Below are 21,089 nucleotides of genomic sequence, written 5' to 3'. Positions count from 1 at the left end.
GCACGGTGCTCCCCTGCCCGCCACACATCGTCCCGTGCACTCCCCTGCCCGCCACACATCGTCCCGTGCACTCCCCTGCCCGCCACACATCGTCCCGTGCACTCCCCTGCCCGCCACACATCGTCCCGTGCACTCCCCTGCCCGCCACACATCGTCCCGTGCAGTGGCTGGTTAGTGTACTGGTTAAAGCGGACCCAAACCAAACATTTTTTTTATTCAAAATATTTAGTTGCAGCACTCTGACACATACAAAGATAAACACTCCTTCAAGCCTATGAGTATTTCAGTGCTTGCTTTTCACCCTTCTCTTTTCATAACTAGGGTTATACAGGTGGCAGCCATTAGCAATTCCTCTTTTGCTGGACACCATCTACTCCACCAGTTTGCCGGATTCTGTCCCGGCAATATGAAAGGAAGGGAGAGGTTCCTCCAATAAATGTAAAATACTTTATATTTGTCATCATGCAGCTGAATAAAAGGCTCCTATTTATTATTATAATTTAGAAAATAGATTTTATTTCTGAAATCTTTTTTTTATTTTTCATTTGGGTCCTGTCTCTGACACAGGAGACCAGGGTTTTGAATTTTGGCTCCATATCCCACTCACTTCTAAGAAAAAATGTTTCAATTACAACGCTGACATCTAGTGGTGCTTTTGTGTATGTATAAAGCCTTATAATGCAGCTTACCGCACTGTAATGAAAAGTCTATGTGATGTTCACAGTGCGACGTTAGCGTAGCATTGTAACGTGTAGCATTATGGTAATACACTGCTGCAGTGCAATACCTGTAAACGCACAAGTTACCAGGTACAGAAAAGAATACTTTGCGTTTCCTGTATGCCTTACTGTACCTGCTTTATGCGATGGTAACTCATCGTTAATGTGCGTTACCACTTTTTTTGTAGCATTGTGACTTTTGGCTGTATTTATACTTACCTGCCCCATAAGGTGCGCAGGCTCTTTCCCAGTCCTCTTCGGCCGATCCACTCACTTAATATAGCTCCTGGTAACCTGTCTGGCCACGTTCTTCAGTGAATATGCGGCACACCCTGTCATGCTCCCGTGCATGCGCAGAAGAGCCTACTGCCGGCCAGATTACCGGAGCTATATTAAGAGCATCCGGAGAGGATGGGGAGGGAGCCTGCGCACCTCATGGGGCTGGAGGAAGTATAGATACAGCCATTAACATCGTCTCAGGTACACGTTATCTGATATGCAGCAATGAGTAAAAAGAATTTCTTGACATGAAACTTTTTCCGTGACCCAAAAAGTGAAAGAAACTGATCTCATCAAAGTCATCCGTTAATGAGCAATTAGCTGGCAGCTGATAAATGAATAGCCTACTAAAGGCTTTAATTAGCTAAATTTAATGGAGGGGGAAAATCGCACGTTATGTGTGTGTTAGGCCACATTCAGTGTAACAGTCAGTCAATGAGAAGTTTGCTTCACCGACATGGTTAACATACCTATTCTGGGGTAACATACTGCATTTTTTGCATTGGGATACCAGAGTCCATTGGATCGCATTGCACTGAATGCACTCTGAGGCCTAGTGCACACCAGAGCGGTTCGGCTGCAGTTTGCGATCCGCTTGCGGGTGCGGATCTGCTAGGGTAATGTATTTCAATGGGCTGGTGCACACCAGTGCGGGAGGCGTTTTGCAGAAACGCATACTCCCGGGCTGCTGCAGATTTTGGATTGCGGAGGCGTTTCTGCCTCAATGTTAAGTATAGGAAAACCGCAAACCGCTCTGAAAAACGGCACTTCAGAGCGGTTTGCCAGGCGTTTTTTGTTACAGTAGCTGTTCAGTAACAGCTTTACTGTAACAATACATGAAATCTACTACACCAAAACCGCTACACAAAACCGCAAAACGCTAGCTGAAACGCTGCAGAAAAATAAGAAAAAGCGTTTCAAAATCTGCTAGCATTTTGCGGATCTGCTAGCGTTTTTTGGTGTGCACCAGGCCTAAATGTCGCATAGACTTTAATTTCCTACGTTAGACTACACCCCAATGCCCCACTGTGAATGTAGCCTTATGCTACGTACACACATGCGACAACGATCGTTCGTTGTGAACGACGAACGAACTTTTAATTGATGAAAGAACGACCTAAGTAAAGTTAGTTTTTAAATGTGTGTAACGATCTGATCGTTAGAACGAACGTTACATCACGTAAAGCAACTATTGCACTTGCGCATAAAAATTAGAAGTTTCATGGAGAAATAGCGAAATGCGCATGTCAAGCCTAGTACGAACGACCGTTTCCAACGATGTACTACTTTTGCAAACGACCGTCATTGAAAAAAATCCGCCAAGCTAGATCGTTCGTTTTTAACGATCTAGCTCGTCCGTCGTTAGACTTAATGATCGTTGGTTGCTTTTTTTTAAACGATCGTCGTTTGAAACGATCGGGTAACAATCGTTTCAAACGACTATAGTTGCATGTGTGTACGCACCTTTATTCAGGAGACATTTATGCTAAACTTTACCACCACCAGTCAACCGTTCACTTGACATTATGGCAGTTGTGATAAGTTGCCACAGTGATGGTTGTCAGTTTGTCACTATAACAATTCTATTGTCTACTACTTATGTGTTTACCAATGTCTGAATTTACGATACCAATATCTGTATTTGGAAAGAAACCTGTTTGATTCTTACTCTGTACAGTGCCACAGAAGATGATGGTGCTAAAAAAACAGTTTATAATAATGTTAGCCAATAAATGGTTTCATCCCAAGTCACAACTTTCTGCTAACATGAAACAATACTCTACTGCTATAGATGGCTTCCAGATACCCCTCCAGTGTTGTTGATGAGCAAAAGCTGATATCCACATATGATACCCTGACCATAATACAGCATCATACTACAGTATGTAGACATTATCTTGCTGTGTACAATGATATTTGCATTGTAGTCCTCCGCTCCACTCCTGTTGGAACTCAGCCATAAATGAATCAAGATTTCTTGCAGTCACAATGGCAACCCACCATGTACATCAAACCTTCCTGTAAAGCAATGAAAGCCACAATTTGACTCAAGCCCCTTTGAGGGATTGAAGGACAAAATGCAGAGAAGAAGAGTATGTAGGGAGACAACATAACAACCACTTAAAGAGGAGCTGTCAGCCATACTATCCACAGTAAACCACATATATAAGTAGATGAATAATTGCTCTACTTACATAACATATGTATTGCACTGTCCATGTTTTAATTTTAGTGATTTTTCTATAGTAAAAAAGAAAGAAAAAAGAAAATCCTTCGTAGAATTCTTCATTTTAACTGTGTCTATCTTGAAGCCAATCCTGATGTCATTTCCTCCCTTACTCTTCTCTGCCCGATTGTGTTTATATTGCAGCCCTCCTTCCAGTCTTCAGGCACTCCCACCCAGCTCTGCAATAGAAAGTGCATTGTCTCAGCATGTGAAATATTGGCCATTCAGAGAGGAACAGAGGTGTGGCAGGGGCAACTTCCTTTGTGCAGCAATGTACCAAATAAGAGTCGGGTAAACTGGGGAATGATCATTTATCAACAAGAAAAGTAATAGTGACTTAACTTTTGGATTGCCTGGTTAGAAACCTTATTACTTGTTTACCAGATAAAAATAAAGATTTTTTTTTTTTTTTTTTTTTTTTTCACTATTTAAGCTTTATTTGAGAAAGTTCAACAGTGAACAAGAATATGCACGATAAAAGAGAATGAACATTGAAGAAATGCATAACAAGCATAACAGACATTGTAAAAGGGTATGGTAACTCAGCATAAGCAAGTGTATTACAGTTATTGCAATGTCAACGTTGATCAGATAAAAAACATTAAACAGTAAAGGGTTGAATCCAGTGATAAAATAAAGAAAACTAAGTGAATTCTCTGTGAGAGGCTTTTTATATGCTGCTGTCCTCTCTCGGGAGGGAGAAGAGAGGTTGAGGAAACAACAAAGGAAGGTTCGAAAACCTAAGTATGTAAGTGGCATCGTCAGAGAAGAAGAAAAGGAGATGTGTGTCTCACCTATCGATCTTGGGGTTCCATAATTTGTTATATGTGTCTGAACATTGGAATTCCGTCCACACCGACCAGGTCATGGTGTATTGCTCTGATCGCTCATGCGATAAGAGAATAAGGTGCTCCATCTGTTTGATAAATTCAATTCTTTTAAACCAGGTTCTGATGGACGGAGTGTTGGGAGATTTCCAATGAAGGGGGACCATGGCTCTAGCAGCGTTAATAAGGTGAATCGTTATCGATCTTTTGTATGACTTAATGGGTTCTTGTGTGTTATGAAGAAGCATGGTTGCTGGATCAAAGGGAATTCTATCCCATGAAATTAGTTCCATTAGTCGGTGAGCTTCCGTCCAGAAAGGGGTAATTTTAGGGCATGACCAGAATATATGGAGGATATCGCCCCCAACAGCACCACATCTCCAGCAGGAGTTGGGTGACAGAGGGAAGATGTTATGCAGTACTTGTGGGGTTCTGTACCACCGAGAAAGGATCTTGAAGCCTAGCTCTTGAGTGTTTACATTTAGGGAGCCTTTATGGCAGAAAGTGAAAATTTTCCGCCACTGCTCATCTTCAATAGCATGTCCCAGGTCTCTCTCCCATGCCTCCTGGAATCCAATTGTATCAGGAATTGTAGCTGCCACCAGGATCTGGTAGATAGAAGATATCAGGTGCCTGTGTGGGGCAGGACTTAAGATTAAGTTGTCAAATGGGGTCAAAGAAGTCCAGTTATTGCCATTTTTTAGTAAGGAGCTTAAGAAATGTCGAATTTGAAAATATTGCCAATTAGTTAGGGGTACATGTTCTCTTAACATGGACATTTCCCGCTGGGATTTAATTCTGCCAGCAGATAAGAAGTCTTTTATTCTGGGGGGATTGGTCGGGTCCCATGATGCGAGGAACGGTATGTCTGCTGCTGGTTTGAAAGATGGATTATCTTTTAGAGGGGTGAGCGGGCCTATTAATCTGGTAAGACCAAGGGAGGGGGTATGCCTTCTGAAGCATTTAACTGTTGCCTCAATAAGATGATTTTGCCAGGCTACCTGAATCTTTCGTGGTATGTCCACCCATCCTAAGGCTGATGCATGAACCCCCGTGGTTTCCTGCTCAATCGTTACCCAAGGTTTGGGGTGATCTCCCACAGCCCATTCAACCACCCTACTTAATTGGGATGCCGTGTGGTATTTCTGGAGGTCTGAAAGACCTACCCCACCCAATTCTTTTGGGATTGAGAGTATTGTTCTCTTGATGCGAGGGTTTTTTCCCCCCATATAAATTTATTAATTTCCCCTTGGATGTGTTTAAGGAAGGTGGGAGGGAGATCTATGGGTAAACACTGGCTTATGTAAAGGAAGCGAGGCAGGAGGTTCATTTTGATGGAGGACATTCGTCCGAACCATTTGAGATGAGTTTGTTTGCCCCAGCGATGGAGATCAGCTTTCAGTGTGGAACCTATAACCTGGAGGTTGGCCTCGAATAAACGTTTCAGATCTGATGTGATATTGATACCAAGGTATCTCAGTTGATTTGGCACCCATTGAAATGGGAAGCTAGACTTACAGGTGCAAATTGTATTTGTGTCAAGAGAAATGTTTAACGCTTGTGATTTCTGGAAGTTGATTTTTAAATTTGATATCTGGCCAAATTCAGTGAATTTGGAATTTAGATTAGGAATAGAGATTACAGGGTTTTGTAAAAAAAATAATAAGTCATCAGCAAAGGCCGCAACAAGGTGCTTTGATGGGCCTACGGGGACGCCATGTATGTTCGGATCTGATCGCACTGCGTTGAGAAAGGGTTCTAGGGTAAGTATGTATATTAAGGGCGAGAGGGGGCACCCCTGCCTAGTCCCGTTTGTAATATGGAAAGTTTCTGATAGCGTACCATTCACTCTTACTTTGGCCGATGGGTTGGTGTAAAGCAGACCAATAAGATTACACATGGTGTCTCCAATTCCCAGGTTTGACAGAACCGCCTGGGTATAATCCCAGGCGACTCTGTCAAAAGCCTTTTCGGCGTCAGTTGAGAGAAGGAAAGCCCTGAGACCTTTTCGCTTAACAAACGACATGATGTTTATTGTTCTCATAACGTTATCTTTTGCTTCACGGCCCGGCACAAAGCCAGCCTGATCTGGGTTAATGTATTTAGAGATAAACGGGACTAGGCGGTTAGCCAAAATTTTAGCCAGTATCTTTGCATCCAGGTTCAAAAGGGATATGGGTCTGTAGCTGGTGCATTGTTGGGGATCCTTGTCTGGCTTGGGGATCACCACTATATGAGCTTCTAAGAACTGGGATGAGGGAGTGGTGCTAGGGGTGACTGAGTTAAAGGCATCCACAAAGGCAGGCGCAAGTGTACCGGTAAAGGTTTTGTAATATTGGCTCGTGAGGCCATCCGGCCCTGGGGCTTTACCAGGTTTAAGGGAATGTACTGCCATTCGAAATTCATCCACAGTGAGCGGGGACTCCAGGTCTTCTTTTTCTGATTGAACTAAAGATAACCTAGTCGCGTGTTGAGAGAGAAAGTTAGATATTGCAGAGGATCTTTGAATCTGTTGTGAATTTGGCATACTTAAGGGTCGCAGGTTGTATAAAGATTCATAGTATTTTTTAAATTCCTCTGCTATCTCCTCTGGTTTAAAAACCTGAAGTTGTTTTTTGTTTGAGATACATGAAATATGAGTTTGAAGTGATCTCTTTCTCAACACGCGAGCCAGGTATTTGCCACTTTTGTTGGCGTGTTCGTAAAAGATTTTTTTGACAGACATTAATTTCCACCTAGCGTCAGAGTAGAGAATTTTCTCAAGTGCATTTCTGGCGTTGTTTAGTTCATCCAAAGTGGATAGAGCTAAAGATTACTTATGAGAACGCTCCAACCGATTAACCTCTGTCATCAGTTTTAAAGTCATTTCTTCCCTTTCTTTTTTAAGCCTAGAGCCCAATCTGATAAAGTGGCCTCGGATTACTGCTTTGTGTGCCTCCCATGTTGTAAGTTTAGGTGTTTCGGGGTTGGTGTTTAACAGAAAGTACTCCTCTAGGGCTTCAGATATCTTAAGTCTCCTAGCATCCTCTGCTAAAATATTAGGATTCAGTCTCCAATTCCACTTTTTGTTAAGGGGGTTGGGAGTCCTAATGGTGAGAAAGCCCGGGGAGTGGTCCGAAATAGCTCTAGAGCCAATCTCGGAGTCAACAACCAGGGACAAGTCCCTCTGAGGTACAAAAAAGAGTCTATCCGGGAATATTTTTGATGGATAGGGGAGAAAAAAGTAAAATCCCTTTCTTTTGGGTGGGATATCCTCCAGGGATCCATTAAGGTCCACTTCTGTAATTGGATTTTGATATGACGCAAGGCTGCGTATGAAAGCGTGGTAGACCCATTAGAGCAATCTTGAAGGGGATTCAATGGCACATTGAAATCACCCCCCAATATCGATAATCCGCTGGTGAAGTCAGCCAATTTGGTTAAGGTAGAGGACAAGAAGGAAGGTTGATGTTTAATGGGGGCGTATAAGTTAGCCATTGTGATTGTTTGATTAGCAATTTTCCCTTTAATAAAAAGGTATCGTCCGTCCGGGTCTTGAGTCGACTCTTCCATTTGTGAACGGGATATCAGGTCTCAGGAATATTGAAACCCCTTAGTTTTGGTTGTTGGAGAGGTTGCGTGAAAAGCAAGCGGGTATCGGGAGTTAAATCTCTGAGGGATGTGGTTGGTTCTTAGATGGGTCTCTTGCAAATATGCTATATGGACTTTTTCACGGTGTAAAAAGTCGAAAATTATAGATCTTTTCTCCGGGGTATTGAGCCCGTTCACATTGAATGAGACCACTCTCCAATTATTTTAGCTTGGTTCGTGCGCATCTTTCCCAGGTTCACACTGAATAAGATTTTCGACTCGTATGGACCCGGAGCGACCCCCTTAGTTGAGGTCAAAAGGGAGACACACAATAAGAGTAGAATAGGGATAGTATGAAGGAGAAAGAAGGATAGAAAGTTCCTCCCGAGAGATACCAGCATACGTGTTTGTTTGAGATTCAGAGTTTTAGCTTATAGCCTTAGGATATAATCCCACGTGAGTGTGACTTGGAGGGCCGCACTCACTTCTGTAGTGGGGTATATATTGTCAGTGTGGGGAAACACACTGGGTGGGGGTTATGGACGGCGTCACTAGAATATGGCGACAAGTAGTACTGCTTCCGTTGGAAGTATAGAACAAAATAGGGATATATTATAAACTCATAAACCACTCTGTCCGCATTAACATAACACTATAAATAGCACCACTGACCTGCATGTAGGATTGCGCCCCCACCAGGGGGGGAGACCCGCACCCCCTCCCCGAGTAAAGCCAGACGAAGGCCCCAGGCATAACAAAAGTATGGGGTACCCCGGGGAGGCAGAGCGGGGGGCCCCTGAAGGGCGCAGCAAACCACAGGCCGGGAAAAAAACCTGCAATTACCCCCCACTTCTTTCCAGCATAACCCATCCCTGAGGCCCTACGGAAATAAAACTTAGCATGCATGATTACCTACATAATCCTTCTATCAGGGTATCACACCTTGGCACCCTCTTTCCCTTCTCCACCCCCCCCCCCACCCCCTCTTCTAGGATACCCTCGAGTTGAAGCTTTGAAGCAGGATAGGATGAGGGAAAGCGGGTAGACATTAGATATTGGAAATAGCCGATTCTGAGTAAGTTAAGTAGGGAAACATATCACACCTTATCAAAGTTAACATGCCTTATCAGAGTAGCATAGTGAGCGCTACGAACCCGTAGGGGCTCAGGGCAGGACGAGTGGAGCTCTCGCCATTGCCAATTAGCAGGCATAAGTTATTTGCGCTCACTATGCTACTCTGATAAGGCGTGTTAACTTTGATAAGGTGTGATATCTTTGATAAGGTGTGATATTTGAGTTATCACGGTTTAGTGAATCAAGCCCTATGTGCGCTGCAGTCAGTTCTAACGTATTAGACATGGTGTGCAACTGTATAAAGGTCCTCAACAATTTTTTCATCAGGTGCGATCTTCTGATGCACTTTTTACGTATTCAGAAGGTAATTATTGATTGTTCCAATAATCACGTCAATTAGGGCATTTTCTCTCTTCAGATAGGATTGTAAAATCCAACTTACGGATCGATTACATTTTCTGTTCCAACTGACCATAGAATCATTTTACAGATTTTCGCCACACACACTGCAGGTTTCTGTACATTAGATTGTAAAAAAAAGTTTGTTGAAAATGGCCATCTGATGAAAAAATTGCACAGTTAATGGGTGTCTTAACATGAATGTCTGTACACTTTCATGTTACCATTCCCAATGCAGTCACCCATTCCCATGTGTTGCAATACAGTGCACGGTGCGCACCTGGGTATATTTTTGCAAATGATGCATGCAAATTTCTTGTCAAGTTGTATGGTATTGTGGCCACCGCTGTCTACCTTATACTGCAACCCACCGTGCGAGACATGCTCCGGAGAAACTGTGCGCAACATTGCATTCCTGCCCATGTTACATGTGTGACCGAAGCACTGTTTATTTTCTTTCAAAAATAAATAAAACCAGTTATAAACATAAATAATTGGATTTCTATGATTAGTTTTATTTTCAGGACTTCGCTACACATCACAAACAGCAACCTATTGATTCCTCTCTTTGTTCACTATTAAATAATATAAGACCTCAGTAATCTGCTTGTAGAGCCTTCTCTGTAAAGTGCTTTGGGGTTGTAATGAGTTTACAGGTTGTTATGACAAACAAGCTGTCAGTCAGGCTGCTCAGATGGATTACAGAGCTGCCCAGAAAGCCGCCATGATTGCTGCAGGATAGTGTTGCCTTGTTGTCCTGGAGAAGGTTGCCTGGAGACAGCAAACAGAAGGGGAGGGGCTTCCTTAGAAGCCTAGGTGTCATGGACAGGGAAACAGGGTACTTGGATCGGCAGAATAGTGCAGGGATTCATTGTATCATATCCTGAGACAAGCTGCCATCCAGCCCTGTAACAAGAGTCCCTGTCCCTCCCTGCTAGGGCTGCTATTATCCTCAGTTGGTCTTCCTACTGCTGAACTATAATGGTAAGAACTATAGCACTGTATAGCAACCCTGCCGTATTAGCATGGAATCTGTGTGAACTGATAGAGAATATGTACAGTATGTAGCATTCTATACATTCTACATAATAGTAATATGTATGAAGAGACATAATGTGTGTTTGTTCTGTTTGCGTGTTAATCATTGTTTTCCATATGGATAAACCAGCTGCTTGATTACTGTTAGTATCAATATTCAGTCTGTGGTACAAAAGCAAGTACAAGAAAACCCACAACAAAAGTGGAGCATCTGTCCACAGCAACTAAGCAGGATTCTGCTGGTAAATGTAAAAAAATCCTATTTTCTCTGAAAATACTTTTCTGCACACAGAAATGCTTATCAGAAATTAGCTTAAGCGGCTTGGGAGTGTGGAAGTGAGAATCTACGCCGCATCAGCGGCTCTCTATCTCTGATGCAGCGTAGATTTTACACCGCTGCATTTCGCAGTCCCAAGCCGATCGCTGCTTGCTGCAGCTGACAGCCAAGCCTCCTATGGGTAAGAAGCCAGTTTCATTGGATCCATACCAGGTGATCACTGTGAGCCACAGTGATCACTGAATGGCATGAAAAAGGCTCTGCCAGAACCTTGTGGTCCAAATAGAGTTAAAATTCAACTTTTACATGACAATTTTCTGTACAGGAACTAGAATTTGCAAGAACTGGCACTAGCCTACTTTAGGGGACCCAGCAAGAAACCTCAAAGCGAATAGTTCTCCAATCACAGCACCCTCTACAGCATGAAGCTTTGTGATTGGCCAAATAGTGTAGCTTACTATGACCCATCTGAAACCTAGCAGTTTGAGAGGGTGCTGTCCCCCTAATCACGATAGTGGAATTTCTCTATGAGGTTTCCTGCTGGGTTCTCTAAAATTAGACTATCACCAAGAAACAGGGGCGTAACAATAGACCATGCAAGGGATGCATCCGCAGGGGGGCCCAGAAGCCACAGGGGGCCCCATGGGGGGGGGGGGGGGAGGTAGATGTTGCTTTTCCCTGTCCTGAGAGACTGACACTAAGGGCACGGAGAGAAGAAAAAAAACGTTCTGCTCCCTGCACAATCTGCTCAGCTACTGATAAGGAATCATACATAGTTTTGCTTTCAGTGTGCAGCAGACTCTTGTATACAGCGCCCTGCCCCCAGCCTCTTTACCCCTCCCCAAGTGCTGAGTACTATACTAATGCTGGAGGAGTCTGCAGAGCCTGATCTGCTCCTTCAGAGATGGGCAGAGTGAGTATAATAAGCTGAGGCTGGGAGCTCATCTGTCGGTTTTCTGTATGGGTTTCTTTTCTGCACACCATGTGTGTCTCTATATTTGTGAAAACATGCATGTTTTATCACAGAAGCTACTGTAATTGATAGAGAAAATGTGTGCAGTGCTTCACTGCTGTCTGTTTTGATCTGAATGGAAAAAAACACACTCAAGTGTACACTACCCAATTGAACAACATTGGTTCTCAGTTTATCTGTGCAGAAAGCGGGAAGGGGTGGGCTAGTGATTTCTAGTTACGTCCCTGCCCAGGAACTTTGCACATGACTAAAGTTTCAAAAAAGCTAATTGTTAATGACTAATCATTAGCTTTCTGACTGATTAGCCCCATGCAAAGTCCAGGATAGGTGCCCACTAATTCTGGTTCATGTGGAGCTAAAAACAATGGAGTGTAAAATATTAGCGGATCGTTCAGAAACAGCCTTATCAGTCTGCCGACAGACTGTACACACGCTCTACTGTCGGCAGAACGCCTGCGGAAGGGTCTGACGGACCCGTCGTTCCTTACAGTAGTGCGTGTGTACACACCTTAACCCTGCTCTTGATAAATCAGAGTCGCTCCCCCAACTGTGCTGCTGAAATAAGCTTTAAAATTGACTTTGCTATAGGAAAAGCAGTACTCATTCAGGAAAAGTTTGCTTAAAAGACCTAGTTGTGTGTAAACACTGAGGGCCCTTTCACACCGGGGCGGTGTGGTATTTTTACCACACCCCACTGCCGGGCAATGAAAGTCTATGGAGACCTTCATACTTCCACGTTACGGCGGAACGGAAGTGACGTTCTGTGGCGAGCTGCTTCAGCCCGGAAGTCATGTTAGTCTATGGCGACGTGGGGAATTTTAAAAAAATTACCGATGTGACGTTGCGGCACACATGCACGGAAGTGTATTTTTACAATATGCTTCCGTGCATTTCCGCATACCCCGAAGCAGGAAGTGACCACAAGCGCATGTCACTTCCTGCTTGGCTGGTGGCCAGACAGGGAGAACCGCGTACTAACATGGTGTTCCCTTAAGGCCTGTTTCTGACGGAACGACGAGGTGCAGCGAAAGCGACGCACCGCATCTCTAACGCTGGTTTACGATGTGAAACCAGCCTCAGTGGCAGCACTTTGTGTCATTTCTGCAGATTAGTTAATGCGAAATAAATAGATCTACAGACTGCAGCCTTCACAGAGAGTTCAGTTTGTTCCCTGCTTTCTTGTGGTCCGAACAGCATAATAATTCTCAGCCAAGCAGCAGCAGTTTCACCCACAGAACCTGTATTTATAATAGTTTTTTTTGCTGCAGAAACCTATTTCCATTAAGGCTGGTTTTACACCTGGCCTGTGCGCTTGCGGAGGGATGCCCCGCACCCATCGCATCTCAATGCAGAAAATGTCAATCATTTGACCTTGCAACAGAGTGCCCGACACAGGGTCATATGCATAGCGCCGCCCCCTCCCCCGCATGCTCCTCACCCAGTGACGTTCTCCCTGCTGGACAGAAAGTATGTCACTGGGTTTCCCCATTGTATTTCCGATGTTCTGCGCAAGCGCAACGTCGCCGCCAACGTGTCTAAAATTCATGTATCGCCCTTTGACTTAGGCCCCGTTCACACTTGCGTTTTGGCAAGTAAACGGACCGGATCCTGATCAGAACCGTACGGTTCCGATCCAGATCCGGTCCGTTTGTATCAGGCATGCATCAGGCTGCTATCCGGATCCGTGGGCAAAAAATAGCGAAATTTAAAAAAAAAAAATGTTGGGGTCAGCAGAAGGTGCACCTGGTGCACCTGTAGAATCAGGTTCCTCCGCTGTAGGCCTCACCTCCACCTCCGACATTCTGCCAAACAGCTCCAGCACGTCTGTCACTGCTGCTCCACTCCAGACATGCTTGGCCCATGTGTCCCCATCCGAAATGGCCGCTTGGATACGCATAGGAAGTGGGGTAGAACGTCAGGTTTTTGTAGGCAGTGTGCTCTGTGCTTTCTGTTCCCCATTGGTTTCTGTGTTCCTGATGGTGCTGGTAGGCTCAGGTCCGGCTCCGGTCCGGGTGCGTGGGCCGGACATCCGGACCCAAAAAATAGCGCATGTTGGAAAAGAGTCCGGAGTCCGGATCCGATCCGGCTTCGTACTGTACGGAACGGACACGTGTGAACGTCCGCATAGCCTTTACATTGCTATGCGGAACGTACGTTCCGTTTGTACAGTATGCGGTCCGGATCAGATCCGGAAAATCCGGATAGCGAACGCTAATGTGAACCGGGCCTTACATTACTTCCGCCGCCACCAGAAGTCCATCAGTAAGGCGTTGTTGACTTTGCAGTGGCTTGGCTGCGGATTGGGCACTTCCAGTGCAATACGACGCCATAGGTGTGCCTTGCATTGTGTTACCTTGCAGTAAAACAGGGTAACGCAACACATGTTTCCAATGGAAGTGTAAGGGCCCATTTCCACTATCGCGAATTCGCATGCGTTTTTCGCATGTGAATTCGCATAGCAATACAAGTGAATGGGACTGTTTCCACTTGTCAGGATTCCTTTGCGTTCTTCTATGCAGAAAAAATTTGCATGGCAGAGCCATCAGAATTCGCATACCGCATACCGCTATGTGAATCGCATACAATGTATTTAATAGGACATTCGCATGCGGTTTGGGCAGCACATTATTTTTTTTTTATTTTGCCCTACTTCCTTTTTTACACTAAATGTGCCAATTAACAGTACAATTTTACCTATCAATCTAATAATTGTGATTAGATTGAATGAAATTAGAGAGTGTTGATCGTGCTGATGGACAAAAAAAGATAATATAATCAATCCATTCTGCAAATTCTATCTGAAATGATCGGATTGGATATATTTTATTTAATCCCATTCGTGGGGGTGATCAATCATTGATAGGAAAGTCAATACAATTGGACCAATAATGGCCACCTTAAAGGATACATGAGGTGACGTGACATGAGGAGATAGACATGTGTATGTGCAGTGATAAGCACGCAAATAACTGTGCTGTTTTTCTTTTTTTATTTTCTCTGCCTAAAAGGGTTCAAAATCAGGTATGCAAGTGACAGTTTCTATCCGCGTCGGGACTGGGTCGGACTATAAAGTGACCCTCACTGATAAGGAATAAAAGCCATAAAACACTTTCCTGGCAGAAAATGGCTACTGGGAGCAAGAATAGATAAAAGGGGTCAGTAGTTCAAAGATTTAAGTTCTGGCATAATTTAATGCATGTGTCATTGAGAAAAGACAATGAAACTGTAAAACTTAAAAAGTAGATTCAAAAATAAAATAGTCATGTGGCCTCAAAGTTGAAGATCTGCATAGTTGAGTATAGAGAGAGTTTTGCAGGGTGGGGAGTGCATTGTAAGGTCAGATTGGTGAATGGGAGGGATTAGGGAAGTGGCATATACAGATAAAAACTATTCTGTTGATTGTAGAGCTAGACCTTGCTCCCCTGTCCCTCCCTACATGTCCATCCCCTACTGCATGCATGCACACTAATAATGTTTCCTGCAAGGCAGGGGCGTAACTAGACTTAAAAGGCGCCCCCTGCAAAATAGATATCATGGTGCCCCCTTGGTCCCCGAACACCATGCCGGCGAATGGCAGCAGAGAGCTGTGAAGAAGCGTCTGTAACCAGGAAAAAATTACACACGCTCCTGCACTTAGTTTTTGAAAGTGAACAGGGAGGTTTTTTTTGCCAATTGGCTGCAGTTGTGGTTGGGGAGACGGAGGAGGAGGGGCCCCTAAAGCCTTTGAGCCCATTGCAATGGCAGGGGTCACAGGGGTGATTGCTACGCCAATGCCGCACGGATCAGAAGACAACATAATGGATGACCGATCTAGGCTGAGTGCTGTGCAGATATGTTGTGAAGCTACGCCCTAATGGCGCATTCTGTTGCTGGAGGAGGGGAGGGCAAAAGTTAGGTTGTGGAGTCTGTACAAAAATCATCTGACTCCGACTCTTCAGTTTATGAAACCACCAACTCCAACTTCAGGTACCCAAAATTGCTCCGACTCCTCGACTCCAACTCAGACTCCACAGCCCTGGGCAAAACAGCAGATTCCAGCAAGAGCGCAAAAAAGGGGAAAACAAGCCAGGACAATCCAGCACTCTGGATCTCTTGTCTCATCAGAGAGGATGTACACACACTAGCGTATGTACAAGGCTTTACTGACACTACACTGTCGGGGCTTCTTACATCTTTTTGGCTGTCCTTTATGTAAAATCCCATTGCCTGCCAGCATCCTTGTTATCTGATTTTGATGGTTATGATCTCCAGCAACTGCAAATCTCAAACTTGTGGTCTCAAACATGAGATTGCAGAAGCACTGTGAAAAATCTGCTGAATCTCACCACGCTGGAATTACAGCAGTATGAAGTGAACTGAACCGGTGCGTCTGGTTTATTTTACAGTAGTAGCAGTTCACCAAGTTCATTTGTTGCTCAGTCTCTCATTAACACACGTGTTCATTTACAGATGGAGGCTGGCCTGCTGTCTCCTTGCAAGGAACATGACTGATTGTCTTGTCAGTGTGAGGACTCCACACAATCTACAATAGCCACGAGGCTGCTTGCCGACTGTCACTATGGTAACACAGGTGAATGTTCTTCTATGTTTGTGTATCATGGGGGAACAACCCTGCTATGATACCATTATGGCTAACCAACCCTCCAGCTGTCCCAGCATTCACTACCCCCCACTGAACTGCTGAAAAATGATGTGTTTGCAGTGGCCAGTACAGTACAATGGGAAAGATTGGCTTGTGAGATTTTTAAAGGGGGAATCAGCATACACTGTAGCTAGTTCACTATCGGTATATGCAAAGTGTAATATCATATACTGTGTAGACTGGAAATGACATGCCAGTATTATAAACTGGAGGTTAACTCAGTAATACAAGTATAATGTAATGCATTATTGAACAGAGCCCTATTAAGAGAATGTAAGCACAACTAAGTTCAAGTAGACTAAAGCTATGTACACATACAGGTATTAGATTTCCCTCAGCCAATGTTAAAGGGAACCCGAGGTGAGAGAGATATGGAGGCTGCTATATTTATTTAGTTGTAAACAATGCCAGTTGCCTCCCTTGCCTGTTGATCTAGCATAAGTAGTGTCTGAGTCAAAGCCCTGTAACAAGCATATGGCTAATCTAGTAAAACCTGAGTCAGACTACCTGATCTGCTGCATGCTTGTTCAGGGTCTATGGCTAAAAGTATTAGAGACACAGGATCAGGATGACTGCCAGGCAACTGGTATTTTTTAAAAGGAACTAAATATGGCAGCGTCCACACCCCTGTCACCTCACGGTTCCCTTTAATTATTGTTTCAACCAAAAATCTGAAGTGTGTTAATAAATAATGTGTTAGATATCGCTGGCGTTCGTGGTAGTGATCTGTCCGAGACGATCACTGTCCCCCATTGCCTGCTGTTCCTTCTAGAAAATTCAAAAGAAGTTCATGCAAAGTAAAGCTGTTCGCACAGTCGCCTGTCACATAGAACAGAATTACGCTAGGTACACACAATGAGATTTTCTAGCAGATTTCCTGCCAGATCAATTATTTCCAACACGTCCGATCTGATTTCCAATCAATTTTCTGTTCACTTCTATGGAAAATCGATCGGAAATGTTGGGTACAATCGATCTGGCAAGAAATCTGACAGAAAATCTCATTGTGTGTACTAGGCATTAGTCATTAACAAGAGAGACAAAGCTATTAATGTATAACGTATGAATGTGATGGAAATTGTATTATAACTCCTCACTGTTAAAGCACTGCTGTTCGTGTAACCTGCAGCATGGCTCACAGTGTCCACCTGGCACAGAAAACATGGATGACACGATGGATGGCAAGAAGACACCAGGAAGTGCAGATCAATCGGGTATGGAGAGTGGTGTCCATGATTCTATGCACACTATAAAACTTCAATATGGTGGTAATGTATAGAAAGGAAAACACATTCTAGATATATTTCTATATGGATCTAGTTTTTAAAGGTGCCCTTCCTTGTAGTCTTAGAATCTTCCTGACTGGAATGTCATAGCCCCCCTCCACCAATATAGATAGCTAGATGTGTCCCCCAGGATTAAGTTGCCCCGCGCCATAGGCAGAGCGGTGGACATCGCAACAGAAGGGCGGAGAGTACATTACAACTCACCTGTCAGCGTCACCAAGGAGTTCAGAAAGTCTTCTCCACGCCACACACACAGCGTCTCCTCTCAGACTCCTCCATCAGCGCACTACTGAGAGGCGCCACTAGAGGGCGGCAGAAAGAAGACGCTGTGACTGTGGAGAGACTTTCTGAACTCCCGTACGATGCTGACAGGTGAGTTGTACCTTCCGCCCTTCCCCTGCGCTGCGCACATTTCTGACTATGGGGGAGGAGCACTCGGATAGGCCCTGCCTCCTTCCCCTGCCCCACCGCATTCACGGCACGCTCGCTCAGAACTTATGCCGTGTTACCAGTGGCAGGTGTGGCCAAATCAACTTGCCTGGGGGGCCCTTACGGACTCTGGACACCCTTGCCTGCATTGTAGCGCCAGTCTGTTCATAAACACCGCCTCTGGAGGCAGCTCATCTTGAAGGGGAAAAATGCCCCTGCAATTCCTCAAGGAACCCTGGATGAGAAAAGGTAGGAACACACTAGGCAGAAATTCTAGCATTGCAGAAAACGCACCTAATGCAAGTCAATGGCTGCATGAAAAAACGCATATGCGTACTGCAATGTGCATTTTTAAAAACACTGGTCTTGCATATTTTTCCAAAACGCACATAATGAAAATCAATGGTGACGAGGTGGTATTGCATTGTAATAGGTGGTATGCATTTTTAATGCGTTTAAAAAAACAACAAGTTTGATGATGTATTTCCGCTTCCTGTTGACTTCCTAGTGATTCGCATAAAACACATAAAAAAACCTGCATATGCGATTTATATATGCGAACCACAAACACATAAAAACGCATATGCAGAACAAAAACGCAACTGCACAGAAAACGCACGTACGCATTTGCAGCAAAACACTACCTTTCCCGCACTGCTTAGTGTGTTCCTACCCAAAGAGTGCTTCTAGCCTAGCGTCTGGTGAGGGTGCTTTACTCCAGGAAAGGATAAGCATGATATGCCTGCCCCATTGTGATTATGTAATAATCACAATTTAACCTCCCTGGCGGTAAGCCCGTGCTGAGCACGGGCTATGCCGCCGGGAGGCACCGCTCAGGCCCCGCTGGGCCGATTTGCATAATTTTTTTTTTGCTACACGCAGCTAGCACTTTGCTAGCTGCGTGTAGCATCTGATCGCCGCCGCTACCCGCCGATCCGCCGCAATTCCTCTCGCCGCGGCCGCCCCCCCCCCCAGACCCCGTGCGCTGCCTGGCCAATCAGTGCCAGGCAGCGCTATGGGGCAGATCGGAGTCCCCTCTGACGTCGATGACGTCGGTGACGTCATCCCGCCCGTCGCCATGGCGACGGGGGAAGCCCTCCAGGAGATCCCGTTCTTTGAACGGGATCTCCTGATCTCCGATCGCCGGAGGCGATCGGAGGGGCTGGGGGGATGCCGCTGAGCAGCGGCTATCATGTAGCGAGACTTTGTCTCGCTACATGAAAAAAAAAAAAAAAAAATTTAAAAAAAAGATTTGCTGCCCCCTGGCGGATTTTTTGCAAACCGCCAGGGGGGTTAATACATGAAAATAAATAAATGTAATAAATATGACTTTGTTTCCAGGTACTGAGTTGAAACCCCAGAGTCGGTGTGAAAGACAGCGAGAGCCATCTCCTAATGGCAACACCAAAAGGAGGCGGCTTCGCTCTGGTGTAGACAGGCAGAAGCAAGATGGTAAGACAACAATAATGGTCACACAACTGCATATCGAAGGGCCTCCAGCATGGGAGGGCATGTGCAGTAAACAGTTACATTTTCCTGTAACAGCCAATCAGATGTTCCTGCTCATTTATCTGTACACAGTGGCACACATGCAATCAACTTTTCTAAGTGATATTTTCAAATTTGTTCTTTCCTAAGTGATATTTTCAAATTTGTCAATAAAATGCCTTTTAAAGAGAACCCGAGGTGGGATTTAATGATGTTAGTGGGGCGCAGAGGCTGGTTGTGCACACTATCACCAGCCTCTGTTGCCCTATGGTGTGCCCCCAGGACCCCCCTGTGCTCTGCTATCTACAGCGCCGTGCTAGCGAGGCTGTTTACATGTGACTGTCTGTCAGCGCCGCTCCCCCGTCTCCTCTGTATCAGCGATACCCGCCCGCGTCCCTTTCCTCCAATCAGCGGGAGGGAAGGGACGCGGGCGGGTAGCGCCGATACAGAGGAGGGGGGGGAGCTGCGCTGACAGACAGTCACATGTAAACAGCCTGCTGGCGACACGCTGTGTGTCGCTAGCACGGCGCTGGGGATAGCAGAGCGCATGGGAGCTCAGTCTGGGCAGGAGGAGGAGGAGGTTACTAGCCATAGATTTGAGAGGCAGAGGGGAGGAGGGAAGGCTGAGGGCTGAGATGCTATCAGCTTGTTTGTGTAGTGTGACAAACAGAACATGGTTGCCCTCATTGTATCACAGGAATCAATAATCATAAACTGTTGAAGCTGTTTGCAGATAGATTTGCTGTGTAAACTATCTACACTTTAGATAAGATATATAGACAAGTTACTTGTTATAGTTAGTTTTTCATCTCGGATCCGCTTTAAAGTGTACCTGAGACCCCACGGTACAAAAGTTTTATACATACCTGGGGCTTGCTCCAGCCGATCACTCCCTCACTGCCGTCCTCCACCTCCTGGATTGTGCGGCTGGGAGTGGAAGGCGTAGAATGCTCCCAGCTGCAGAAGTGCGGCAGGGTCGTGCGCAAGCCTGAGCCGGTAAATGCGCAATACGTCCCAACCAGCCACAGTTAACGGGGCTTCTGCCGAACAATCCAGGAGGCAGAGGACGGCTGCGAGGAAGCGATCGGCGTGGAGGGTGCTGGAGGAAGCCCCAGGTATGTATAAAACTTTTATACCGTATGATGTCAAGTTTACTTTAAAATAGTTTTGATAGTGCTTCTCTACTTACTTTTTCCAATGCAAAGTGCTGAAAATTTATTCTAAAAAGAAGATGATAAATATCTCCTAGGACAAAACTCAGGAGAAAAAGTGAATTGCATATGGGCCAGTATGTCAGAGTGAATGGGATAATCCTTTAGGTTACAATAATTAATCACAACCATTCTTTGATCATGTCCAAACCACTTTTATGGAAGCATAATATGAATGAGGCCTGAAACCCACTACAAGTCGCACATCGCAATCGATAGCGTTTTTAACTAGCGTTTTGTAAGCATTTTTATGAGCGTTTTCTAGCGATTTTGGTAGCGATATTAAAAAGTGTAAGCTTTTTGCCAACAATTGTGATAGCAATTTGCAATTTTAATTCTAATTGGTCCTTTTAATTTATTATAATCTTTTTTACAGTTTGCAGTCATTTAAAATCGCACACAAATCGATATGTGTAGCGATTCATGAGCGATTTGCCATTGCTTCAATACTTTACATTAACCACCCTGGCGTTCTATTGAGATCGCCAGGGCGGCTGCGGGAGGGTTTTTTTTTAATAAAAAAAAAACTATTTCATGCAGCCAACTAAAAGTTGGCTGCATGAAAGCCCACTAGAGGGCGCTCCGGAGGCGTTCTTCCGATCGCCTCCGGCAAGCATAAGTAACAAGGAAGGCTGCAATGAGCAGCCTTC

At 44.8% G+C, this 21,089-nt stretch overlaps 1 protein-coding gene across 3 annotated transcripts in view; it reads left to right on the top strand.

Moving 5' to 3' along the window:
- The first annotated feature begins 9,891 nt into the window (after positions 1–9,891).
- Positions 9,892–21,089, top strand: part of TTLL3 (tubulin tyrosine ligase like 3) — a 50,162-nt gene continuing 38,964 nt past the window's right edge. The window contains exons 1-4 of one of the 3 annotated variants that reach the window (XM_068254010.1): positions 9,892–10,079; positions 15,833–15,953; positions 17,155–17,239; positions 19,082–19,192. In XM_068254010.1, the coding sequence (XP_068110111.1) occupies positions 15,942–15,953; positions 17,155–17,239; positions 19,082–19,192 (208 nt within the window). In that variant the 5' untranslated portion in view covers positions 9,892–10,079; positions 15,833–15,941. Of the gene's footprint in view, positions 10,080–15,832; positions 15,954–17,154; positions 17,240–17,751; positions 17,990–19,081; positions 19,193–21,089 lie in introns of those variants that run through there. The other 2 variants (XM_068254011.1, XM_068254012.1) reach the window with 2 other exon arrangements.

The sequence above is a fragment of the Hyperolius riggenbachi genome, chromosome 9, assembly GCF_040937935.1.
Source record: "Hyperolius riggenbachi isolate aHypRig1 chromosome 9, aHypRig1.pri, whole genome shotgun sequence".
Lineage (NCBI taxonomy): Eukaryota > Metazoa > Chordata > Amphibia > Anura > Hyperoliidae > Hyperolius > Hyperolius riggenbachi.
The sequence above is the reverse complement of the archived record's forward strand: the minus strand, read 5'-3'. Positions and strand labels throughout refer to the sequence as shown.